The sequence below is a fragment of the Moschus berezovskii genome, chromosome 21 (assembly GCF_049115385.1).
Source record: "Moschus berezovskii isolate FMDL1 chromosome 21, NW_MosBer_1.0, whole genome shotgun sequence".
In the NCBI taxonomy this organism is placed as follows: Eukaryota; Metazoa; Chordata; class Mammalia; order Artiodactyla; family Moschidae; genus Moschus; species Moschus berezovskii.
Window position 1 is genome coordinate 56,108,812 of NC_142480.1, and position 21,473 is coordinate 56,130,284.

The following is a 21,473-nucleotide window of genomic DNA, read 5'->3' on the forward strand; positions in this document are numbered from 1 at the left end:
CATTTTAAGTTGAAGCGTGCTGACCAAAAGAAGGGGACCTGGTGAACGGTAGGTGGTGAGGGCCGTGAACAGCTGCCCGGTCAGGGAGACCCCCTGTGTGGCCGCCCTCCCTGAAAGGCCCGTTCCTGGCCCAGGACTCCTTTAAAAGGCATCTAGAAGGGACTTCCCTGGTGAAGCAGTGGATAAGAATCCTCCTGCCAGCATAGGGACACGGGTTTGATCCCTGTTCCAGGAAGATTCCACATGTAACTAAGACCGTGCGCCTCAGCTACTAAGCCTGCATGCTCTAGACCTGTGCTCTGCAACAAGAGCAGCCATTGCAATGGGAAGCCCATGTACCGCCAAGAGTAGCCCCTGCTCTCTGCAACTACAGAAAGCCAGTGCAAGCTATGAAGACCCAGTACAGTCATAAGTTAAAAAAAAAAAAGGTGCGAGAAGATTCTCTGGGCCTGCCATCTTCATGATTCTCCAACCTGTGGAAGAGGCCCAAGGGCCCAACCTCCCTGTGGGCTGCAGATGCTACCATGGCCTGCATGGGAGACAGTAACGAAGACCCTCGAGGCAGAGGGCTGGGTGTGAAGGGCATCGTGCAGAACAAGCCAGGTGGAGGAACACGGGTCAGAGGAACTGGCCGATGCAGCCCCGACCCTCCACCTCTGGTCTGTGTGATGTCCACTCCAGTCTGCCTCAATGATTCTGAAGCAGGTGCGCTGCCCTGTCCTGCTGCCTTCTCGGAATTCTGGAATAGGCATCTCGGAGGAAACCATTCCGGAAGGATTGAGCCTTGTGCTGCGTGGTGGCTGCTGTGGCTCCATCTGTTGCCCACCAGCCCCGGGCCCCCCTCTGGCTCTTACCATGTCCAAAGGACATGAAAGACAGTGCCTGTCCCTTTACAGCCAGACCGCTGAAGCACACGCACACCTGCAGTGGCCTCAGCTGTCCTCCAGAGCCCAGCTGGGGCGGCAGAGACGGAAGTCCCAGTCGACTGACTGTGTCCCAGGCTCGGTGGCCTGGGCCCCACAGGTCCCACGTCATTCAGGGCCCCAGGCAGCCCCATGGGGAGACACTACAGCACCCCATCTCCTAGAGGAGCAGAGCCAGGCTCAGGGAGGCTGGCTTTCTTGCCTGAGGTTCCATTGTGAGGAAGAAGCAGGAATTGAATTTGGCCCTTCAGGTAAAGAACCCTCCTCCCAAAGCAGCAGACGCAAGAGACATAGGTTGATCCCTGGTTTGGGAAGATTCCCCCGGAGGAGGGCATGGCAACCCACTCCAGTGTTCTTGCCTGGAGAATCCCATGGACAGAGGAGCCTGGGGGGCTACAGTCCATGGGGTCACAAAGAGTGGGACACAACTGAGCACACACAGTCTCAGACCTGAAGGGCCTGGACCCTCAGCAGCGCCAAGACTTCAGACAACCTTGGCGCCTTCATGATTCCCTCCAGTGGCCACTGGGTGGTTCTCGGGCACACTCCCCCACTGATGGGCTTCAGGGTGACTGCGCCTGTGATGTCGAGAGACACCCACCCACCAGGAGGCCCACACACTCTCTGTGGCACGGCATCCACACGCTGGTTCCCAGGGTCTGTTTCTCAGGGTGAAGCCAGCGGTGGGCGGGGACTTGAAGGCTGGGGTCAGGAAGGTGCCTAGGGCAGGGCCAGCCTGCACTCAGATGGTGTGGGACTGTCAGGGGGGCACTCCTCACCCCCATCATGTGTGGCTCCACTCTTGTGGGGGTGTCCTGCTGTCTCTACAGCCTTGAAAACCAGGCTCAGAGCAGTGTCTCAGAGCTCTCTGGTATGTCTGAAACCCATGACTGAAATCCCCTTTAAGGCACCCCCCTAAAGGGAGTCCCTCAAATGCTCGGGGGATCTGCTTAGAGGGTCGCTCCTCAGATGTCACTGTGCTCACCAGGTTGGCTCTGACCCCACCAGCCTGGTGGGCCTGAAATCTGCATTTCTGCCAGGCCCTCTGGGGCCAGAGTGGGTTCTTGTCAACAGCCTCAGAGGGGTCAAGTCATCCCCCACCCCTTCCACCGCCACACGCACAGGTCTGAAATGTGCGCTGGGCACTTGGTCTGGGCTGGGGGCCAGCAAGGAGCAAGCCCAGCAGGGAGCCAATGCGGAGTGGCCGCAGTGGGCAGCTCTCATCTGTTCATCCCTGCTCATCCGGGCGCCTTCTCCTGTGTCCCCTGCACCCCCCAGCCACGGGGAGCAACAGGCGGGGATGGCAGCCCCGCCCACTCCCCAGGTGGCGGCAGAGGGTGCTTTCCTGCCCTCCCTGCACCCAGGGGCCAAGGCCCCACTCTCTGCCTCCATCTGGGCAGGGTGGTGGTGGTGGGGCTGAGCTAGAAGCTCTCAACCTTCTGAAGAACGTTTGTGATGCTGTCACCCGGGACTGGGCCGAAAGTGGAGACGTCTGAAGCAGACACTAGTCATGCACGGTGCTGGGCGGGGGTCTGGCCCGAGGTCCCGCTCTGTCCCCTCCTAGCACTTGTGGGGAGTGGCTTGGCCTCAGTTTCCACATCTGTGAAGTGTGGGCAGCACCGGCCTCACAGCCTGCTGGGGACTGAGGAGGTGGACGGGCGGTACCTGGGACCAGCGGGCACTCCCCAGATCAGAGTCCCTGCCAACAGTCTCGGAGGAGGACACATACAACCCCCGTGGGGTCAGGGGCTAAAGGTCACGCAGCAGGGCTGGAAGGAAGCCAGCACCTCCCCTGCTTCCTCCCTGGAAACCCAGGGACTGCCCGCAGCCTCCATGCCGCTGCCTCCTGCTCAGGTCAGGGCCAGGAACCTGCTCTTCCACCTTGACTCAGATCAGAGTCTGGGCAGCTCTTCCTGGGTCCACTCACGCCCAAAGGCCCAGCCCCACCTGGATCAAGCCAGGACTGTGATGCCTGTGGCCACACATCCCCGATGTCCTGGGTCTCCTCAGGCCTTGCACATCTTTCTGGATATCTATGAGGAGGCCCAGGTGCTCGCATGGTAACGGAGATGTTACCGAGCAGGCTGGGGGAGAGGCTTGCAAGAGGCCACTGAGAGTAACAAGAGCCAGGGCCAGACGTGGGTGACCCCGTTCCCCTCTGCCCTCTCTCCAGGAGGTTGTGCAGCTCTTCCCAGCCTGACTGCCGTCATTTCCTGGGTGGAGGGCCCAGGGAAGGGCGTCAGGGATGCTAGAGCTGGACAGTCCCCATGGGTGGGGAGCCGAGGGGGCCCTGACCCCCGTGGGGCCATCCTGCCGCCCTGTGTCCACTTCTGTAAATCACAGGCGGAAGCTCCCCCCACCGCCACCTCCCAGGTCAGAGACTTGATGTAATCTGGCCCAGCATCAAAAGGAAAAGCTCTGCATTGGGGCGTCACCTGCCAGAGAGAGCCCAAAGCGGCTGATTTTTATGTGTCGTATCTTTAAAAAAAAGCCAAACCCATCTGAATTCCAGGCAGTAAACCTTAGCCTTTTCTGATATGAGTGTTCAAGGAATGAAGGAAGGGAAGTCTGAGAGTCTGAAACACCTTACTCTGAGTGGGAGGAGGAGGTGAGCTTTTCTGAGGGAGGCCTTCTCTGCTCAGGTCTGGCTCCTGCAGACCTTGCTACGCGGCCAGGCGGCAGCCGAAGTCTGCAGAGCCAGGGCCTCAAAGTTCTCCCGAGCTCCTATTTCCATCTCAGATGCTGCTGTGTCTGTCCTAGGGCGGGGGTGGCTCTCAGGGAGCCCGTGCTGACCCTGGGTACCTGGAGCTCCATCTCAGGCACCCAGGAAAAGGCTGAGACCGTGCACAGACTTTACACTTTTCGGAAGCCTAGGACACCTGTTTTGTTTTTGACTCAAGCCTCTTGGGACTTAGGACTTCGGGGATCAGCTACTAAGAAACAAACAGAGAAGAATCCTGAGGCTGCAAAGACACTGGCCAGCCCAGGTCACCACTGGGAAACCCCTGAATTCCCTCTGGTGCCCCGTGATGCTGGAGACTTGGCTCAAATGGTGGGGCACAGGCTGGGGCTGTTATGGGAACCAACTGACTGAATGAAACTGCCTGCCCTGGCCAGGGAAGACAGCAGCCACCTACACGAGGTATCTTAACAACAGGAGGTCCTGGTAAGGAACAAGGAACTAAGAAGCTACCACCAACTGGAAGAATTCGGGAAAGGTCAAAAGGAGACAGGACACACCAGTTCGTACGTCCTACCAGCCTCCCAGAATCCTTGTTGGAATCCATCCTTCGCGATGCATGGACCACCAGGAAGGACTCTGAGTCAGAATGAGGGGCCAGAGACAACCTGGAAACTAACTCCATCCTGGGAAAACTGGGACTGCCAGCCACGTGGCAGAGCAGTTCTGGGTTCCCTCACCCCCCTGCTCTCCACCTTTCCCAATAAAGTCTCTTGCTTTACCAGCACGTGTGTCTCCTTGGACAGTTCATTTGTAAGTGTTAGACAAGAGCCCACACTCAGCACTGGAGGAGGGACCCCTTGCCACAGCAGGACTTGGGGACCCTGGGGATCCATTTGCTCTCGACTTGTGCAGTGAGGCCCAAGGCTTCTGCTTCTCCGGTTGAGATCACTGTAACTACAGATCGCTTGGTGGGCAAACTCCAGGTCAGCTTCCCAAGGTGTAGCATGGAATTTTAAAACCCGGGGCCTGAGAGCGGCCACAGGTCAACAGTTTGCACCTCCAGCCAGCCCCCGCGGCAGGAAAGCCCCCTGTCCAGTGGCAGTCCGGCCTCCACTGCTGCTGGAGCTCTGTTGGGCCGGCCTGGCCCCTCCTGCTCGTGACAGCTCCAGCTGTGGACCCCAGGTCTGCCGGCTCTAGGGAGATGGATGCAGGTTCTGGTCCTTCTCTCGGGCCACAGGGAAAAGGCTCAACAGTAACCCTGAAGATACCGGAGATGGCCCCTCGGCTTTCCTGGACCACCTTCTTTGGGCCTCACAGAACTGTGTCAACCATCCACACCCGAGTTGGGGTGCCACCTCGTGCCCACAGATCCCCTGAGAATCCTCTGACTCCTGCACTCGTCACTCAAAGCACTTGTACCCCCTCCCCTGTAACCTTTCCCACCTCTGTAACCTTTCACTTTGTGAGGAGGTGGGATCCAGCCTGGTGGTAAAAAAAAAAAAAAAAAAATCTGCCTGCAATGCAGGAGATGCGGGTTTGATCCCTGGGTCAGGAAGATCCCCTGGAGGAGGGCATGTCAACCCACTCCAGTATTCCTGTGTGGAGAATCCCATGGACAGAGGAGCCTGGAGGGCTACAGTCCATGGGGTCGCAAAGTCGAACATGACTGAAGCAACTGAGCGAGCATGCATGCATACATGCACGGGCTCGAGATTACCTTCCTCGAGGTCTGAGACAGCAGTGAGAGAAATCACAGCCACACAGCTTGCCTGACTTAATTCTTTTCCTTTAAATTGCAACCCAGAGCCTCTCGGAACAGAAAGGCGGGGGTGGGGGGGTGGGGGGGATGGGGGTGGGGGGCGGGGTGCCGGGACCTGGGAGCAGCAGCTGTACAGACCCAGGCAGGATGGAGATATTTATGCACCGCCATGGCATTAGCTGCTTTCGGAGACCTCCTTTGAACTGTTAATCAAGCCCAATCTTTCAGAATAATAGCCTGATTATTACCGCCTTGTTTGCATAACAAAGAAGCCCAATAAAACTCACTTCGCCGAGTGCCGAGGGGTGCGAAGGCCCGGCCCTGAGAAAGGAGTCTTAGGAATGCGGAGCTGCTGCTGCGCCTGAACCCAGGAATAAAGACAATGCAATTTGCCACCGAGAAAAGCGCAACAGACCAATAAATTACCCTCGTGCAAAGGGATTAGATCAGATTTCAGTGGTGGTGTAGGAGGGGTGGGGTGAGCCAGGAAAGAAAAAACCTGCCTCTTCTTAAAGGAGTAAGACGTCTTAGAAGGCGAGCCCGCCCATCACGTTGGGTTGGCCCAGCTCTGTGGTCTGCAGGGTAACTGCCTGGATTTGTATTCTAGCTGGAGGTTCTGGATTCAGTCCACTGCGTGCAGGCAAGGTGCTTCCTGCCATTCCTGGAACAAGCTCAGGTGAAGTTGGCTATAGAAACCACCGGGGTGCCTGGGAGAAGGTTCACGTGTACAGAGACTGAAGGACGATGGCACAGACAGTAGCGGGAAGCAGCTGTTCCGCGGGGTCTGGAAGGACAGTGGGATCCGCCAGGCGATGTGGGGCAGAGGTACAGAGGTCCAAGGGGCTCTGAAACAGCTGGCACGGGCCGGAAGGCGAAATGCCGGGTGGTGAGTCCGGAGTCGCCCTTCCCTCAAAGGAACAGAGGACACTCACGATAATACAAGACACACAGCGAGGTTTATTTCCAGCTAGCTGGGGTCCAAGTGGTTTATTTCCAGCTAGCTGGGGTCCAAGTGTCCGCCCGACGCAGCGGGTTTCAACAAGGACCCCAGCTAGCTGGAAATAAACCTCGCTGTGTGTCTTGCATTATCGTGAGTGTCCTCTGTTCCTTTGAGGGAAGGGCGACTCCGGACTCTAACAGTGAGTGCGCTGGGAGTTTGGAGCCAGCCACGGAAGCCCTGAGTGAAAGCCGGGGATGAAGCGAATGTGGTTCAGCTTCAAACTGCTTTGCTCTGCTCTTGTGCAAACCCTGTATCCCCACTCACCCAGCTCCCTGTTGCCCGATTCCACCACAAGGCGGCACCGCAGGAGGCCCAGCCAGGTTGACCCAGTCATCACAACCCAGCCTTGCCCCTTCTCCTCCAGCTGCTGCTGTTTCAAATACCCAGCTCAGCCGTGCAGCAGCAGCCCTCCTCACAGCCTCAGGCCCCCAAGGTCCTCTTCCCCTTGTCCCCTCAGTCCCAGGAGCGGAAGTCCCCTCCTGCAACGCCGTGTCTGCCTCCGTGGTCCCTCGTGGCCTTGCCCGTCCTCCCCTGCCCATCTAGACACAATCCACTCTAACAGTTTCCCTCTGTGGCAACACCCTGTGTGGTTTCTGCTTACCTGGCTGCACCCTGATAAGACAGCCCAAAGATTTCAGGTCAGATCCCGCTGAGAGCGGGAAGCCCACCGAGTAATTTTCAGTACGCGTGTGGCATGATGAGAAGGCTATTTTAGGCAGTGGCGTAACATAAGGGAGGATGGCTTTAATTAGGGCAGGAGCAGGCAGAGCAGAGGGAGAACAGCTCCAAGGAGGACTCAGTGGAAAGGGTTGAGAGCCCCCCGCAACCCCCTACCCCGGGGCAGCAGTGATGCTGAGGCTCGTTTCTTAGCAACGAGTTGGGATGCGGATCCCAAAGGAGGTGGGAAACCTGCTCCCATTCTCTGGGAGCACCAGGGAGTACCTCATTGTGGCACCAGGCGGGCGCAGCGGGCCACTCCCCACCCTCTCCTGGGAGGGGACAGGGGATGGATATAGTGCCAGAATTTGGCAAGTTCTGGCTGGGCAGTGTTCCAGTCTCCCAGCTTGAGAGATGCCTGGGGCTGCCAGGTTCGTTGCTGCACCGTCCTGGCATAAACACGCAGGTGTCTGGCGTCAGATACCGAAGAGGCACACACCCAGGGAAGGGACTGTGTTTTCCACCAGGTGCAGAGGACCCTGCCTTACTTAACCCACAAGCAGTCAGAATGATCCCCTGTCCTCAAAGGCATTCCTCTCAGCTCAGCCTGAGAATGGCCCAAGGAATCGCCCTTGCCATGACTCCAGCGTGCCTCTTGCCCCCCTGAGAGCACCGGGGATTTCCTCTGGGGACCGGCTGACCTGAGAAAGAAGCAGGCAGGGGGCGACCTCTCAGAGAATCTGCACTGGCTGAGGGAAGGCAGGAGGGGATGTGTGCTCTTGTGCTAAGTCACTTCAGTCATGTCTGACTCTGTGACCCCGGGGACTACAGCCCGCCAGGCTCCTCTGCCCCTGGGGTTTTTCAGGCAAGAACACTGGAGTGGGTTGCCATTTCCTCCTCCAGGGGGGTCTTCCCAGCTCCTGTGTCTCCTGCATTGCAGGTGAATTCTGTACTGGCTGAGCCATAGGGGAGCTGGGGGTTAACTCACTGCTAAGTGTGGGCAGAGGTGGCTGAGTGCCACTCGCCGAGCTGGGCAGGCGGCACTGCCCCCTCGTCACACCCAGCCAGGCTTCTCTGTCCCAGCTTCCACACACGCCAAGTCGCTACAGGAAACCACGCTGAGTGCCAAGGAAAAGGGCACACCTCAGCTTTCCCAACTGGACACCCTCCCCTACCCTGCTCCCCCTGGAGCCACACGCAGCTGGATCTGCAGCCAAGAGGGCATTAAAAAGCACATGTGCTCACCGTCAGGCCCAAGGCCATGGCGGGCCTGTCAGCAGGGCTCCTCTGGGTCAGAAGGGCCCACAGCAGGCAGAAGCTGGGCGCAGGATCCCATGCCAAGACCACCCTGCCAGGAGGGCAAAGAGCTGAGCAAGCCTGGGTTCCACAGGGAGCAATGACTGGGGGCAAAAGCGTCACTTTTCAGGTATAAATGAAGCTTGCGGGTGAGCGGTTTGGGTTTCCTGCTTTAAGGCGCACCAGACTCTGTGTGACCTCCCCCCCACCCCGGACCATAGCCCGCCAGGCTCCCCCGTCCATGGGATTCTCCAGGCAAGGATATTGGAGTGTGTTGCCATGCCCTCCTCCAGGGGATCTTCCCGACGCAGGGATCGAAACCGCGTCTCTTGAGCAAGTCTAGGTAAGGCTGGCCTCAGAGATGACAATTTTCCATTCCGGTCCTGCCTCCAAGAGCCCTGAGTTCCTCTGCTCAGCTGTCCCAGGTCAAAATCCATTATGAAGTGGCTTTGCTCCCCCACCACCCTATGCAGGCAGGCCCTTCTTCCACCTTCCTCGAGCACTGGGAGGGCACCGGCCCGGCTGGTGCACACACGTGTATGAGCCTGTGTTCCTGGAACATTCCTTAGCACAGGGAGCAATAATGGCTCCTTTCTGCAGGGACCTGGGCGCAGAGGGATCACTTTAATAGGCGTTTTGGTATTCCGACTGCCTGGGCGAAATGGTGCATGAAATGAATAAATAAGCAAAAACCCCAAAGACATAAATCTGACTCGGGAAAATCTGCACCACGACAGCTCTGCCAAAGTGACCTACGGTGGGGTGGCATCTGCTTTGAAATGCTACGCTGGGGATGGACAGGGAGCGGAGAGGGTCTCTGGGAAGAGGCAACAGCATGAGAGCCGTGGGGAAGCGTGGTCCCTCTTCTTTCTGCTATCCACTCATATCTCCAGAGTTTCTTATTTTTCCCCGCTCATCATAAAGCCTTGTATGCTGCACAGCTCAGAGTCTGAAATGCTACAGAGCGCGTTTAATGAGTGTGTTTATCCAAAATGTGGCATGTGGGAAAGGACAGGGGTCTGAGTTCTCCTCTTGGCTCTGCTGCTGACTCAGCTGTCTCATGCTAGGAACCTCTCTGACCCTCTGTCTCCTCATTGACACAGGGCGAACAATGATGATGCGGGGGGAGGGGTGGCCATCTCATAAGGTGACATATTTCAAACATTTAGCAGAATACCTCGGGTGCTCTGGCCACTGGATAATTGGGAGAGCTTTAAAAATTGTTGTTTGGGGGGATTTCCCCAGTGGTCCGGTGGTTAAGAATCTGCCTTGCCATGCAGAGGACGCAGGTTCGATCCCTGGTCAGGGAACTAAGTTCCCATATGCTTTGGGGCAACTAAGCCTGTGCCACAACTAAGGCTGACACAGCCAAATAAATAAATATATTTTAAATGTTGTTTTCCGCAAGGACCTGTTGTCCAGCACATGGAACTGTGCTCAATGCTATGTGGTAGCCTGGATGGGAGGGGGTTCTGGGGGAGAATGGATACATGTATATGTACAGCTGAGTCCCTTCGCCGTTCACTTGAAGCTATCACAACATTGTTAATAGGCTCTACTACAATACAAAATAATAAATTAAAAAAAATTGTTGTTTTCCTTCAAATGATCATATTGTGGAGAATATAACAGTACCATGTCTTAAGGGCTATTCATGAATGTTAACTAGTGATGGCAGCCTGTGGGAGGTTGGAATTTTGGTTATTTTCATTCTCTTATTTATCCCTTTCTATCTTTAGGTTTAAAAATGAGTACTGTCTTTATAAATAGAAAAACATACATCTTTTGGAAAGAATGATTGGGATATCTGGACAACCCCCCTCCCCAAACCTGCATTCTCGGTCTGTGGAGCAAAAAAACAAACAGAAACACAAAGAAACACAACGGTCCTGTAATTTCCGGGATTGTGCCAGGCGTGTTTGGGGTGCATATCAAAGAAAAGTGCACGAAGAAAAAGGAAATGGGCCTCCTGCCCTTATAAACAGATCCAGTGATTTAGAAAAAGATTACAAACCCAAGACTCGGGAAGCAACAAGGACACGAGGAAGCACAGGTGTTAGCAGCCAAGGTGGCCGGTCCTCAGGTCATCAGAGGGATGGCGCTGGGCCCCGACAGGTGGCATGGACCTTGGGCTTTGCCAGTGGGCATTCCCTTTCCAAACCAGGCATGGCATGAGCAAGGCCTGGGGGCTGCCCACCCATAAGGTGGGTGGGTGGGTGGCAGGTACGGAGACCAGCAGGGACCTGGAGCCCAGGGGCATGCCAGAGGCCACGGGAATGAGGCTGGAGAGGAGTGTGGAACCCGGTGTTAGCGGGCTCTCCCTTCTGGGTGCTCCAAGTAGGGTCACGCAGAGCCCCGAGTTCCTGAACAACTTGGAAAGTGGGGTTGGGGGGAATCACCCCAGGGGCAGGTCCTAGGGCGGCTCAGCTGCTCCTAGCAGGTGACAGTGGAGATAGGCAGGAGAGGGCGCAGGAAGGAGGCCCAGCACCGGGTAAACGGACAGAAGGGAGAGGCCCTTTACACCCAGGACTGAACAGTCTGCGGTGGCAGGATTATCAGACACAGGCCAAGCCCTGGTCCCAGGACATGGAGGGTCCAGGGAGACCTACCATCCTGGGGTACCCAGGACTGAGGGGGCTTCTAAAAACATGGGACTCCCAACTTTGAAACTAGAAATTCCTGGCTCCACTGGAATGAGTCAGTCACCCTAAAGAAACAGTGCCCTCAATTTTAGGCAGGTTGAATGTAGCCAGGCATTAAAACAGTATGACACACCAACCCCTCAACCAAACATAAAATCTCGATCCTCTAACCAGTTCTAAGAGCCTTGCACATTGGACATTTTAGCAGGAACCGTATGACCTCCAACACATAAAGTGGTCCCCATGCAGTTCCCTTACCTCCACAGAGACCTGGACCCAACTGCCCCATCTCACGGAGCATCCTTATCTGAACCTGTTGATAGTCTCTGCCCAGTTCTCCTTTGGCACTGGGGTGACTGCTAGCAATTCCTCCAAGCTTGCAGCGGTTTCCCTTCCTAAACCTGACGACCAGAGATCCTCCCCTTATGCCCCAGCTCATCCTCAGGGCCAAAGGGGCCAACCATCCACAGAACTTTACATCCCACCCTCTCTGGAGCCGGGGCTCAGCCCTGCAGATCCCTTGGCGTGTCACGCACCAGCCTACAGGCTGGCGCTACAGCCATCTGGCTCTGGCAACGGGACTCATTTCAGTCTCTCCCTCTGGGACATAAAGTCCTACTGGCAGGACAACGATGTGATAAGCGGGCGGACTTGCTTGCACATTTTTGAATGGCAGCTCTCAGATAAACGTCCTCAACTCTAGAATGGCATGGATGTCCTTGGATACTGCACAGGGCCTGGGTCTCTGCAGGCCTTAGTTTCCCCACGAGGATTAATTTCTAAAACAACTGTAGTTGAAAAGGAAAGGGAAAGATAGGAGGAAACATGTAAGGTCCAGGGCAATAATTTTTAGAACATTGATCCTCACAGTTGAGGTGCATCAGAGCCCCCTGGAACGTCTGTCACAGTACAGACTGCATGTTCCACTCCCAGAGCATCAGTCAGTTCTTAACACGTTCCCGGGGGAGGCTGGTGCTGCTGGTCCAAGGACCACCGGAGCTAGAGTACAGCATCCATATGTAGCCAACGGGAAGCGTGCCAAGTCTACAACATATGACTTTGATGAGTTCCTCTTGGAAATCTGTTTTATTAAGTCGAGGTGGTTTCAAAGTTTTAAAAAAAGTATCTATTAATTGTGTTTTGAAGTGGATGTTATTAGTGGAAGACTCTCCTAAGAAGTCTTTCTTGGCCTCCCGCCACGTGCCCCCCTCCCAACTAGACGTGGCCACCCTGTCCATTGGCTGAAAGTACAGCATCCTGCCCGCAGACACCCTGATGACCCAAGGGACACGGAAGGGCCCTTGTCCTTCCACCAGGCCTTGGAGGTGGACGCCAGCCTTGCTCAAATGAGGGCCCCCAATGCTGTCCCTGTGTCAGGACTGCAGGAGATGTGCCATGCATGCTGAGAACATGTAAGCACTCTCAAAAGACACAAGCCCTCTCAGTCTAGCAAGAGGTTAAGGCATCTTTCTCCACATAACTATGTCCAATTTAATTTGCACTCCTATGGGTTTACTCCTGGACTCCATTCAAGTCAACTAGCACTGAACAAGCCTATGCTTTCATGCGGCTGTTCCAGCGGATTCCACCTGTCTTTGGAGGGAGAAGCCGGCACACATGGCCCCTGACTGTCTCCGGCGCTTTCTTTTCTTTTTTCTCAAATGCCCACCCCACTCCCCACCAGACCTGCAGGTTCTCTGACTTTATCCCCAAGCAGCCCCTCTGCCGACAGGTCAAGAATATGATAGTCCGTCTCTTTGTGGTGGAAATGATCCATTTCACCTCTTAAGAGCCTCTCTTCTTGACCCAGGATTCCGGAGCCCACACGTTCTCAGAGCCCCCCAGTGTATTCCGTGCGGGCATACTGGAAGCTCAGTTTTCAGCAAGGTGGGCAATTTTGACTAAATGCGCCTGTCAAGGCCTCAAATTAGAAGAAACATTAGCCAGTTGGCATGACAGTGCAACAGCTATCTGCTCTATCTGCCAGGTTTTAGTTACCAGCCTTGAAGCCAAAAAGAAATGGGCTTCTTGGAAACAAGTGATGGAATTCGGGCTGTGAATTATATAACCCACCAGCTTTCCTCAGACTAAGGGGGAGACGTTTAAAGTTTTCTAAGAAGCCCAAGAAGCTAACAAGTGCTGCCGCTTTAAGAGCGGGAAGGTGTTGTTTTAAGGGCCTCTAAGCCCCTCTTCTCAATTTCAGCTCCAAGCTGAGATCACATCCCCCATGGCAGCCAAGGGACAAAAGCCATTTATCAACCCATCTGATAAAACCTCCAATGGGCTGGATCTTTATCTGGACCAAATCGAGATGCACACACACTGCAAACTCCTGCTCCTCCAAAAGGAGGAGGGATTTCTTTTCTTTTCTTTTTGAAAGAGGAGGGTCGCTTCAAATTTTATTTTCTTAGTTCTTGGGAGGGAACCAAATCAGCCAGACCCTTCTATGCGGGGAAGCAGGGGGGTTGGAGGGGTGGAAACTGCCTTAAAAAAAAAAAAGGAAGAGGCGGAGGACTCCCTGCTGCTTGACTCGATATGGAGGTTGTAATATTCCAGGGCGAGGGTGCACGGGGTGGGAGCAAGGGCTCTTTGAGGCGTTGACACCCTCCGTCCTGTCTTTGGCCGGGGCCTCCCCAATGTAATCCTGGACTACGAGCAGGTTGCGGCTCACCCGGGACGCCCTTGGGGCGCGCGGGGCCGGGTGGGTTCCGGGGAGGGGGGTCCCCCGCCCCCGCCCCGAAGCAGGGCTGGGGCGGGAAGGTAAACGGATCCTTTCTCCCTTACCGCTGCGGCACGGTCCTCCCACCGGGAGCCCCAACTTACAGCCAGGCCGGGTCCGGACTGCCCAGTTCTGCCAGTTCCTGAAACCCAGTTGGCTGAGGAGCAAAACAAAACAACCCAATCCCCGGTCTAACTCAAGTCCTTTCTTGCAAAGCTCGGGAGTGCGCGGGGGCTGCGGATTCGTTCCGGCTGCGGGGCGAAGCAAGCTCTCAGTTTTGCAAAAAGACACCTCGGAACCCCGCAGCACAATGGAAGCGGCCGGGAAATCCCGCCTTGCATCGGGGACCATTTGGTCCGTGACTCTGGGTTTATTTGTATTTTTTTTTTTAGCAAGGGGAAAATGGATATAAAGGGTTTAACTGGCGTTTCCAGGCTGTGAGTAGCATATGGCAAAAATGGAATAAACTTTAATGAAACATTATAAAGAAAACAGACCCGGGATTTAAGTTTCGTGCCTTCCCCCTCCCCCCGAAAGGGAAAAAAAAATAAAAAAGTAAAGAAACTGGAGCGTTTGGGAAGGAACAAATGCTTCTCTGTGGAGTTGGTCTCCCTTCCCCCAACAAAAACAAGAGGTCCCGGCTCGGAGGAATTTGAAAGCAGCGATCTGCCAAAAACATTGTGAAAAACTATGGGGGATTCATTGGAAACAGATGGGCTTTTTCAGCTTTAATTCTGAAATTCTCTCCCTTTCTGACACAATAAAAACAAACAGGGGGCGACGCGGGATGTTATCACACTGGAACAAGGGGCCGGCGGTGCCCAGTCCGTGGGCTTCCCTGCGTGGGTAAGCCCGTGGGGGCGGGACGGGGTCCCGCGGGAGGGGGCGGTCCGGGGCTTGGCCGGTACCTCAGGGGCGCCCCCGGCTCCACCCCTGGGCACCGGACAGGTCTGCAAACTGCGGGACCAGAAGCCAGAGAAAGTGCCCCCCGGATCCGAGTCCGTGCCTCCCCTTCTCCTCCGGGGCCCCTAAGGGGAGCGTCCCGGGTACCCCCTTTTCTGGGAAGTTGGGTGACGTCCCCGGCGTCTGCGATCTCCCCGCCTGGCTCTTTCTCATTGCAGCCTGAGAGGGTTCCCCCAACCCCCCAGGTCCCCACGCGCATCCATCGCGCCTTCGGCTGGACGCGGGAGAAACAAAGACGCGTGGAAACGCGAGGCGGGGGCTGGAGGGCACCCGGCGAACCTGAGCTCTGGCTCGCCCGCAGACCTGTGGCCCGGCGCCGCGAGGAGACCCGGGGAGCGGGCCCAGCGCGCCCAGCCGGCCGTCCCCGGGCTGGGGCAGTGCCTTACCTGCGGGGAAGCTGCAGAGGAGGAAGGCGAGAGTCGGCCAGAATCCCAGGGCTGGACGTCCTGCCCCTCTCCCCATACCCATCCATCCAGCTCGGCCTGTTACCACTAGCCTCTCCCTGGAAGAAGAGTTCAGGAGAAAAAGAAGCAGATAAATCACGCTGCCGAGAAAGGGCGGCCTCGCTCCGCCGGCGGGAGCTGCGAGCCGGGAGGCTCGGTCCACCTCGGCCGCGGGCGCCCGGCGCGCCCCCCCGCCCCGCGCGCCCCTCCCTCGCCAGCCAGCGCCCGGCTCCCCGCCAATGTCGGCGCGGCCCCGCGGCCCCCGCCGCCGCGCGGCCCGCCCCCTCGAGCTCGGGTTTCAGCGCGGCCCGCGGGGGGCGGGCGGAGAGGAGCTGGGCGGGGACCGCGCCGCGGCGCTGGCCTCGGGGACCCGGGGAAGCCGGGACTGTGGGCGCGCCGCGGCGCCCCGAACCCCGCGGCTGTAACCCGGGAAAGGTCCCAGCCCCCCGAGACGGCCAAGCCCCGCAGAGTGCAAGGATGGCCGCGCGGCACCGCCCCCGCCCCCGATCTTCCCTAAAAGCGGCCAACCTAATAGAAACTGAGCTTGGAAAAAAAAATACCCAGGACCCCTTTACAACTAGGCTGCAGTCCCAAAGTCGCCACTGACACCTGGGGCTCTTCTCTCACTCCGATGTGTCCCGGTGCAGGAGGCTGAACGATGCACCTCTGATATGTCCGGGGTGGGGCGGGTGGCCCTCCGGATCTCCCCAACCCCATCCCGTGGGGGCCCGCGAGCCCAACTGAGGCGGCGGGGTAGCGACCCCCGCCTCACCACCCCCACCCCGAGGCGTGGATGCTGCGGTCCCCCAGTACACAGGGCCCGGACACCGGGCACTGCCAGGGCAAGGCCACCAAGGCCGCGCCTGGGAGGGCATCAGGGTGGTGACTTCCTTTAAGTTGGTCACTTATTTTTCCAGGAGTAAAATGTCTCCTCCTCAAGATTCCTGAGGCCTCGCAGCTGTCTTGCGGCTGTTGGGCTATTTAAGAGACGGGCAAGGTCCCCTGAGAAAGGCCTTTTGGATGGAACACAAATAGGCCGGAGCAAGTGTTTTTAGTCAAACCCCTTCCTCCTTCGGCGACCCCCTCACCTCACTTCCTAGCCTACTCCTCGGGTTCTTTGAAAAAGACTTCTGAGCTTTTATCCCACTCCGATGTTTCTCTAAGCACTGCGGCAGGCAGTCACTCGCTGCCGGCGTGGAGGCCGCAGGGCTGCGTGTCTGCCTTTGGGACGCTGCCGGCCTCCAAGGGAGTGAAGCTCCAGCGGAGAAAGCTCTGGGTGAGGGGAAGAGCACCCTAGGTCTGTATGCAACCGGAAGCAGTCAAACTGCTGAACCTGGCTTCCACAAAACAGGTAGGAGAGAGGACTAACAGCTCAAGCAGCCAGGCCACGGGGCAAAAGCGAGCCGTTGTCTCCTCAGGGCAAAATGCCATGATGGCCACTGCTGGCCTTTACAATCTGGACTGCCACCATAGTTCCCTCAGAAATTTAGGTCTCAGTCCAACAGGCTCTGTCTAATTATCATTACCCCCTCCCCCTCAAAAAAAAAAAAAAGGATTTATTTTAAGCCCCCGTTGGCAAAATGCTGGAGGCTCCTCTAGGGAAAGGCCACCACCTCAAAATCCAGGTCTCGGATTGCATTCCTCTCAGGCCCGGCCCGTCCAGAAGCCAGACCCACAATTTATTCTCTAGAATAGCAGGATGGCCTCAGCACAGTGAGGCGGGGCCCAGAACCAGACTGCACAGAGGCACCTTTGAGGTCCACCAATTAACACCCTCTGCTAGATCCTGCCTTTCACAAGTTAGTTCTAAAGCTTCTCGCTAATGAGAGAGAAAGGGTCCATTAGCATTCCCAGCAGCCGCGACAGTAAATTCAGCCCCACCCCCACACAGCTGCAGAATCTCCAGGTCAGAGAATGGGACTCCGGGACCCCGCAGGGAGGCTGAGAAGGAGGCCTGGGAGCAGGCCCTTCAGCCACTGTCCTTGCACAAGAGTGGGGGCCTTTGGCTGCAGGACTTTGAGCCTCTACACTTCAGTGTCTTCATCTGTAAGGGGCAGGCTGATAACATTGTCACCCCAAGACTACAACTTAATACAAATGTACTTTGGAGACATCGTGGGTTCCATTCCAGGCTACCACAACAAAGCAACTAAGCAAGTCACGTGGATTATTTTTTGCTTCCCAATGCATATCAAAGTTGTTTACACCACACTGTACTCTGTTAAGTATGCAATCGTATTATATCAAAAAGACAATATGTATACCAGGTAGCGCTGGTGGTAAAGAACCCGTCTGCCAGTGCAGGAAATATAAAAGATGCAGGTTCGACCCCTGGGTCGGGAAGATCCCCTGGAGGAGGGCATGGTAGCCCACTCCAGTCTTCTTGCCTGGAGAAGCCCATGGACAGAGCAGCCTGGCGGGCCACAGTCCATGGGTCGCAAGGAGTCAGACATGACTGAGCGACTAAGCACAGCACCGGGATACGGAGGTGGGAGGGGGGTCAGCATGGGGAACACATGCACACCCTCGGCTGATTCATGCGAATGTATGGCAAAAACTGCCACAATATTGTAAAGTAATTAACCTCCAGTTAAAATAAATTAAAAGAAACAAACAAAAAATACTTTGCTGCTAAAACATGCTGTCGAGTGAGCCTTCAGTGAGTCAGGGATCTTTTTGCAAGAGTAACATCAAAGATCACTGATCACCAAACAAATGTAACAGTAAAGAAAAAGGTTGAAGGACTGAGAGAATTACCAAAATGAGACACAGAGACACAAAGTCTGTGAAGCAAATGCTGGTGGAAAAATGACATTGATAAACTTACTGGATGCAGGGTGGCCAAAGACCTTCAATTTTTTTTTTTTAAGAAAGCAGTATCTGCGAAGTGCAATAATATGAGGTGTGCCTGTACAATGGGGCCTGGCCGCCATTTGGGAAGGAGATCCAGTTCCTACAGCATAAGGGCATCATTTGGGCAGGGGACACAAAGGCCTTCCTTCTCACAAGGAGAGATGTGTGAGGCTGAATTTGGACATCGTAAAAGTAGAGATTTGGCTTTCACACAGCTCAGACTATGAAGAGAAACCCAGCCACAAATAGAGCAATATGAGGTTGTGTTGACCTTGAGGAATCTGTCTACACTGGCCAAACCAACCAGCTTATTATCGACAACTCCCCGGCTCTCTGCAAAAATAAGAAATTCTTGAAATGGGAACTCAGCACTCCGTTTGCCATAGAAATTCACTTAACTCTGCGTGTAGCTGACTTAAGACTAAGAGCTATCGTTACCTTCTGACCACTTCTGCGTCCTCCCTGGAGACTTTGTCATGCTTCGGCTCCCTTTCCCTCAGTCCTGGCTGTGGAGGCGCCCCCACTGAACCATCATCCCTCCGTCTCTCCCTTTCCACCTTGGGTGGCGGCAGTGCTGTGTGATGAATGGGCAGAGGGCTCCTGGAAGGCAAGGTCTACATAAGGTTGAAGCCCTCCCAAGGGCAGGGACTTCTGGCTTCCCCAGCCTCTGGGGTATGAACAGGGTGTTCTCAAGTCCAGGGCCTGAGTCATCGGTCAATAAATACATATTTAGGACTAGTGCATGCTAGTCCCTGGGGGACAAAGCACTCAATAAGACAACTCCTGTCTTCTGAACTGCTGGTAGAAATAGGTATTAGAGGAAGGTGAGGGGAGAAAGCAGAAGTCAGAAGTGAACAGTTGACTACCTGAGGAAGGCTTGACCCAAAATCTTGTGAGGTGTCTTCAAAGATTCATTTTCAGTAAGAATGATAGTAATAGGGGCTTCCCTGGTGGCTCAGTGGTAAATAATCTGCCTGCTGGTGCAGGAGACACAGGTTCGATCCTTGATTTGAGAAGATCCCACATGCCTCAGAACAATTTTAAGCCTGTGGGCCACAACAACTGAGCCCACGTTCTAGAGCCTGTGCTCAGCAGCAAGAGAAGCTGCTGCAATGAGAGGCCTGGGCACTGCTACTAGAGAGCAGCCCCTGCTTGCCACAGCCAGAGAGACTACGCAGCAGCAAAGACCCAGCACAGGCAAATAAATAAACACAATTTAGAAAAGAATGATAATAATAATGGCTGATGCTTCAATGTGCTCTCACATTATGTCAGGTGCCAGCTAAGTACATTTCTAGACACTTTAAGCTAAGGTAGGTTCTATTATTATCCCCATTTTGCAAATGAGGAAACTGAGGCTGGGTGAACTTAAGTACTCAACCAATTACCAGCTAATAAACTGCAGAGCCAGGCACACCAAACCCCATCCCTGACATGCTGTATGTGTCTTTCATGCCAATGATGCGAGTCCACACTGGGCTTAAAGTCAAGGTGAGACAGATAAACTTAACAATCTCTGTCAGTAAGGAATGACAGACTCTGACAGGGAGGCACAGAACATAGGTGCCGGGGGCCTCCAGCCCAGTCTAGGGTGCAGCGTGGGAAGTTTTCCCGGTGGGGTGTGTGTCAGGGGAAGGTGGTGGGCAAGGGAGGAGGCACAGGGCAGGGCTTCCAGGTAGAAGGAACACCGTAGATACCATTTACCAAGGTGTGGCTTGTCTGAGGAGCTGGAAGATCTTGACGGTAGCTATAGGAGAAAGAGCTGAGGTTACAGAGAGTGCTCGCCTGGGAAAGCCTCTGCAAGGCCAGCACATGCTCTGCTAGGGTGTGCATCTTTAGAACTCAGGAGCCCCACCCAAAGCCTTCTGAAGAAGAGGGATTTATTCCTCTGGGAGACCATCTCAGGGGACTTAGCAATAATACAGATGCACAGGTGCCACTCAGGGCTTCCAGGGTGGTGCTAGTGGTAAGGAATCCGCCTGCCAAAGCAGGAGACGTAGGAGACGCAGGTTTCGATCCGTGGGTTGGGAAGATCCCCTGGAGGAGGGAATGGCAACCCACTCCAGTACTCTTGCCTGGTGAATTCCATGGATAGAGCAACGTAGCAGGGTACAGTCCATAGGGTGGGAAACAGTCAGAAATGACTGAAGAGACTTAGCATGCAGGCGCCACTTGGAGCATCTGAATTTGAATCTCAGGAGGTAGAGCCTTGGGTGTCTGCATTTTTAATGAGCTCTCCCAGGTGACAGATGTATAGGGACTTGTAGGTTTTAAGTTCTGTCACCCTCCATCAACCTTGGGTGCACATAAGACCCAGGTTGAGTCAATCAGTTCATCCTCTTGGAGGTAAAGTCCAGGCAAGACAGAGAACCTAATGATCATTTTCACTAAAGCAGAGACTGGCACATGACCCAAGCTGACCAATCAGAACCTGTCCTGAGACTGTTGCCATGAGGAAGCGCCCAGTTCTGATCTCTGATTCCTCCATAGGATGGATCTGGGGGTAGTAATCTGACAGGAAGGCGAGTGTTGAAGAGTGCTGTGGGTTGAAGCTGTGTCTGCAGAGTTGGCATATATATATATCTTTATTATTAAACTTGAACTGCATCTGGTGAGCTTTTCAAGGACTGATGGAGATTTTTAGGGCTAACTGTCCCCACACCACTCTCTAGCATGTGATTCTCCCTGAAGCTTCATCTTAGCTCCTCGGAGCCACCCAAGAGCCTGTTCCAGTTATGGGAGCCAACAAAGTCCTAGTTTTGCTGAAACTGGTTTGATTTTGGGTCTTCTCACGTCTAGGCAGATTTCCGACCAATCAGGAGAAAGCTAAGGTCCAATACGGGTCCCAGGAGGTACTTTTGCCATCGTCAGAAGTGCAGGGATGTGTTGTCAGTTCAGCTCAGTCACTCAGTCGTGTCCAACTCTTTGCGACCCCATGGACTGCAGCACATCAGGCCTCCCTGTCCATCACCAACTCCCAGAGCTTACTCAAACTCATGTCCATTGAGTCAGTGATGCCATCCAACCATCTCATCCTCTGTCACCCCCTTCTCCTCCTGCCTTCAATCTTTCCCAGATTCAGGGTCTTTTCCAATGAGTCAGTTCTTCGCATCAGGTGGACAAAGTATTGCAGTTTCAGCTTCAGCATCAGTCCTTCCAATGAATATTCAGGACTGATTTCCTTTAGGATTCACTGGTTTGATCTCCTTGCAGTCCAAGGGACTCTCAAGAGTCTTCTCAAGCACCACAGTCCAAAAGCATCAATTCTTTGGCGCTCAACTTTCTTTATAGTCCAATTCTCACATCCATACATGACTACTGGAAAAACCATAGTTTTGACTAGGCTTACCTTTGTTGGCAAAGTAATGTCTCTGCTTTTTCATATGCTGTCTAGGTTGATCATAGCTTTTCCTCCAAGGAGCAAGTGTCTTTTAACTTCATGGCTGCAGTGATTTTGGAGCCAAGAAAATAAAGTCTGTCACTGTTTCCAGTGTTGTGCTGTCAATGGCTCTTAACCCACCGGACTTCCCAGGTG

General features: G+C 54.9%; 1 protein-coding gene across 1 annotated transcript in view; it reads right to left on the reverse strand.

Moving 5' to 3' along the window:
* Positions 1–21,473, reverse strand: part of RGMA (repulsive guidance molecule BMP co-receptor a) — a 49,148-nt gene that overhangs the window by 13,446 nt on the left and 14,229 nt on the right. The window contains exon 2 of the mRNA XM_055417731.2: positions 15,029–15,144. Coding sequence (XP_055273706.1) covers positions 15,029–15,144 — 116 coding nt within the window. The remainder of the gene's footprint in view (positions 1–15,028; positions 15,145–21,473) is intronic.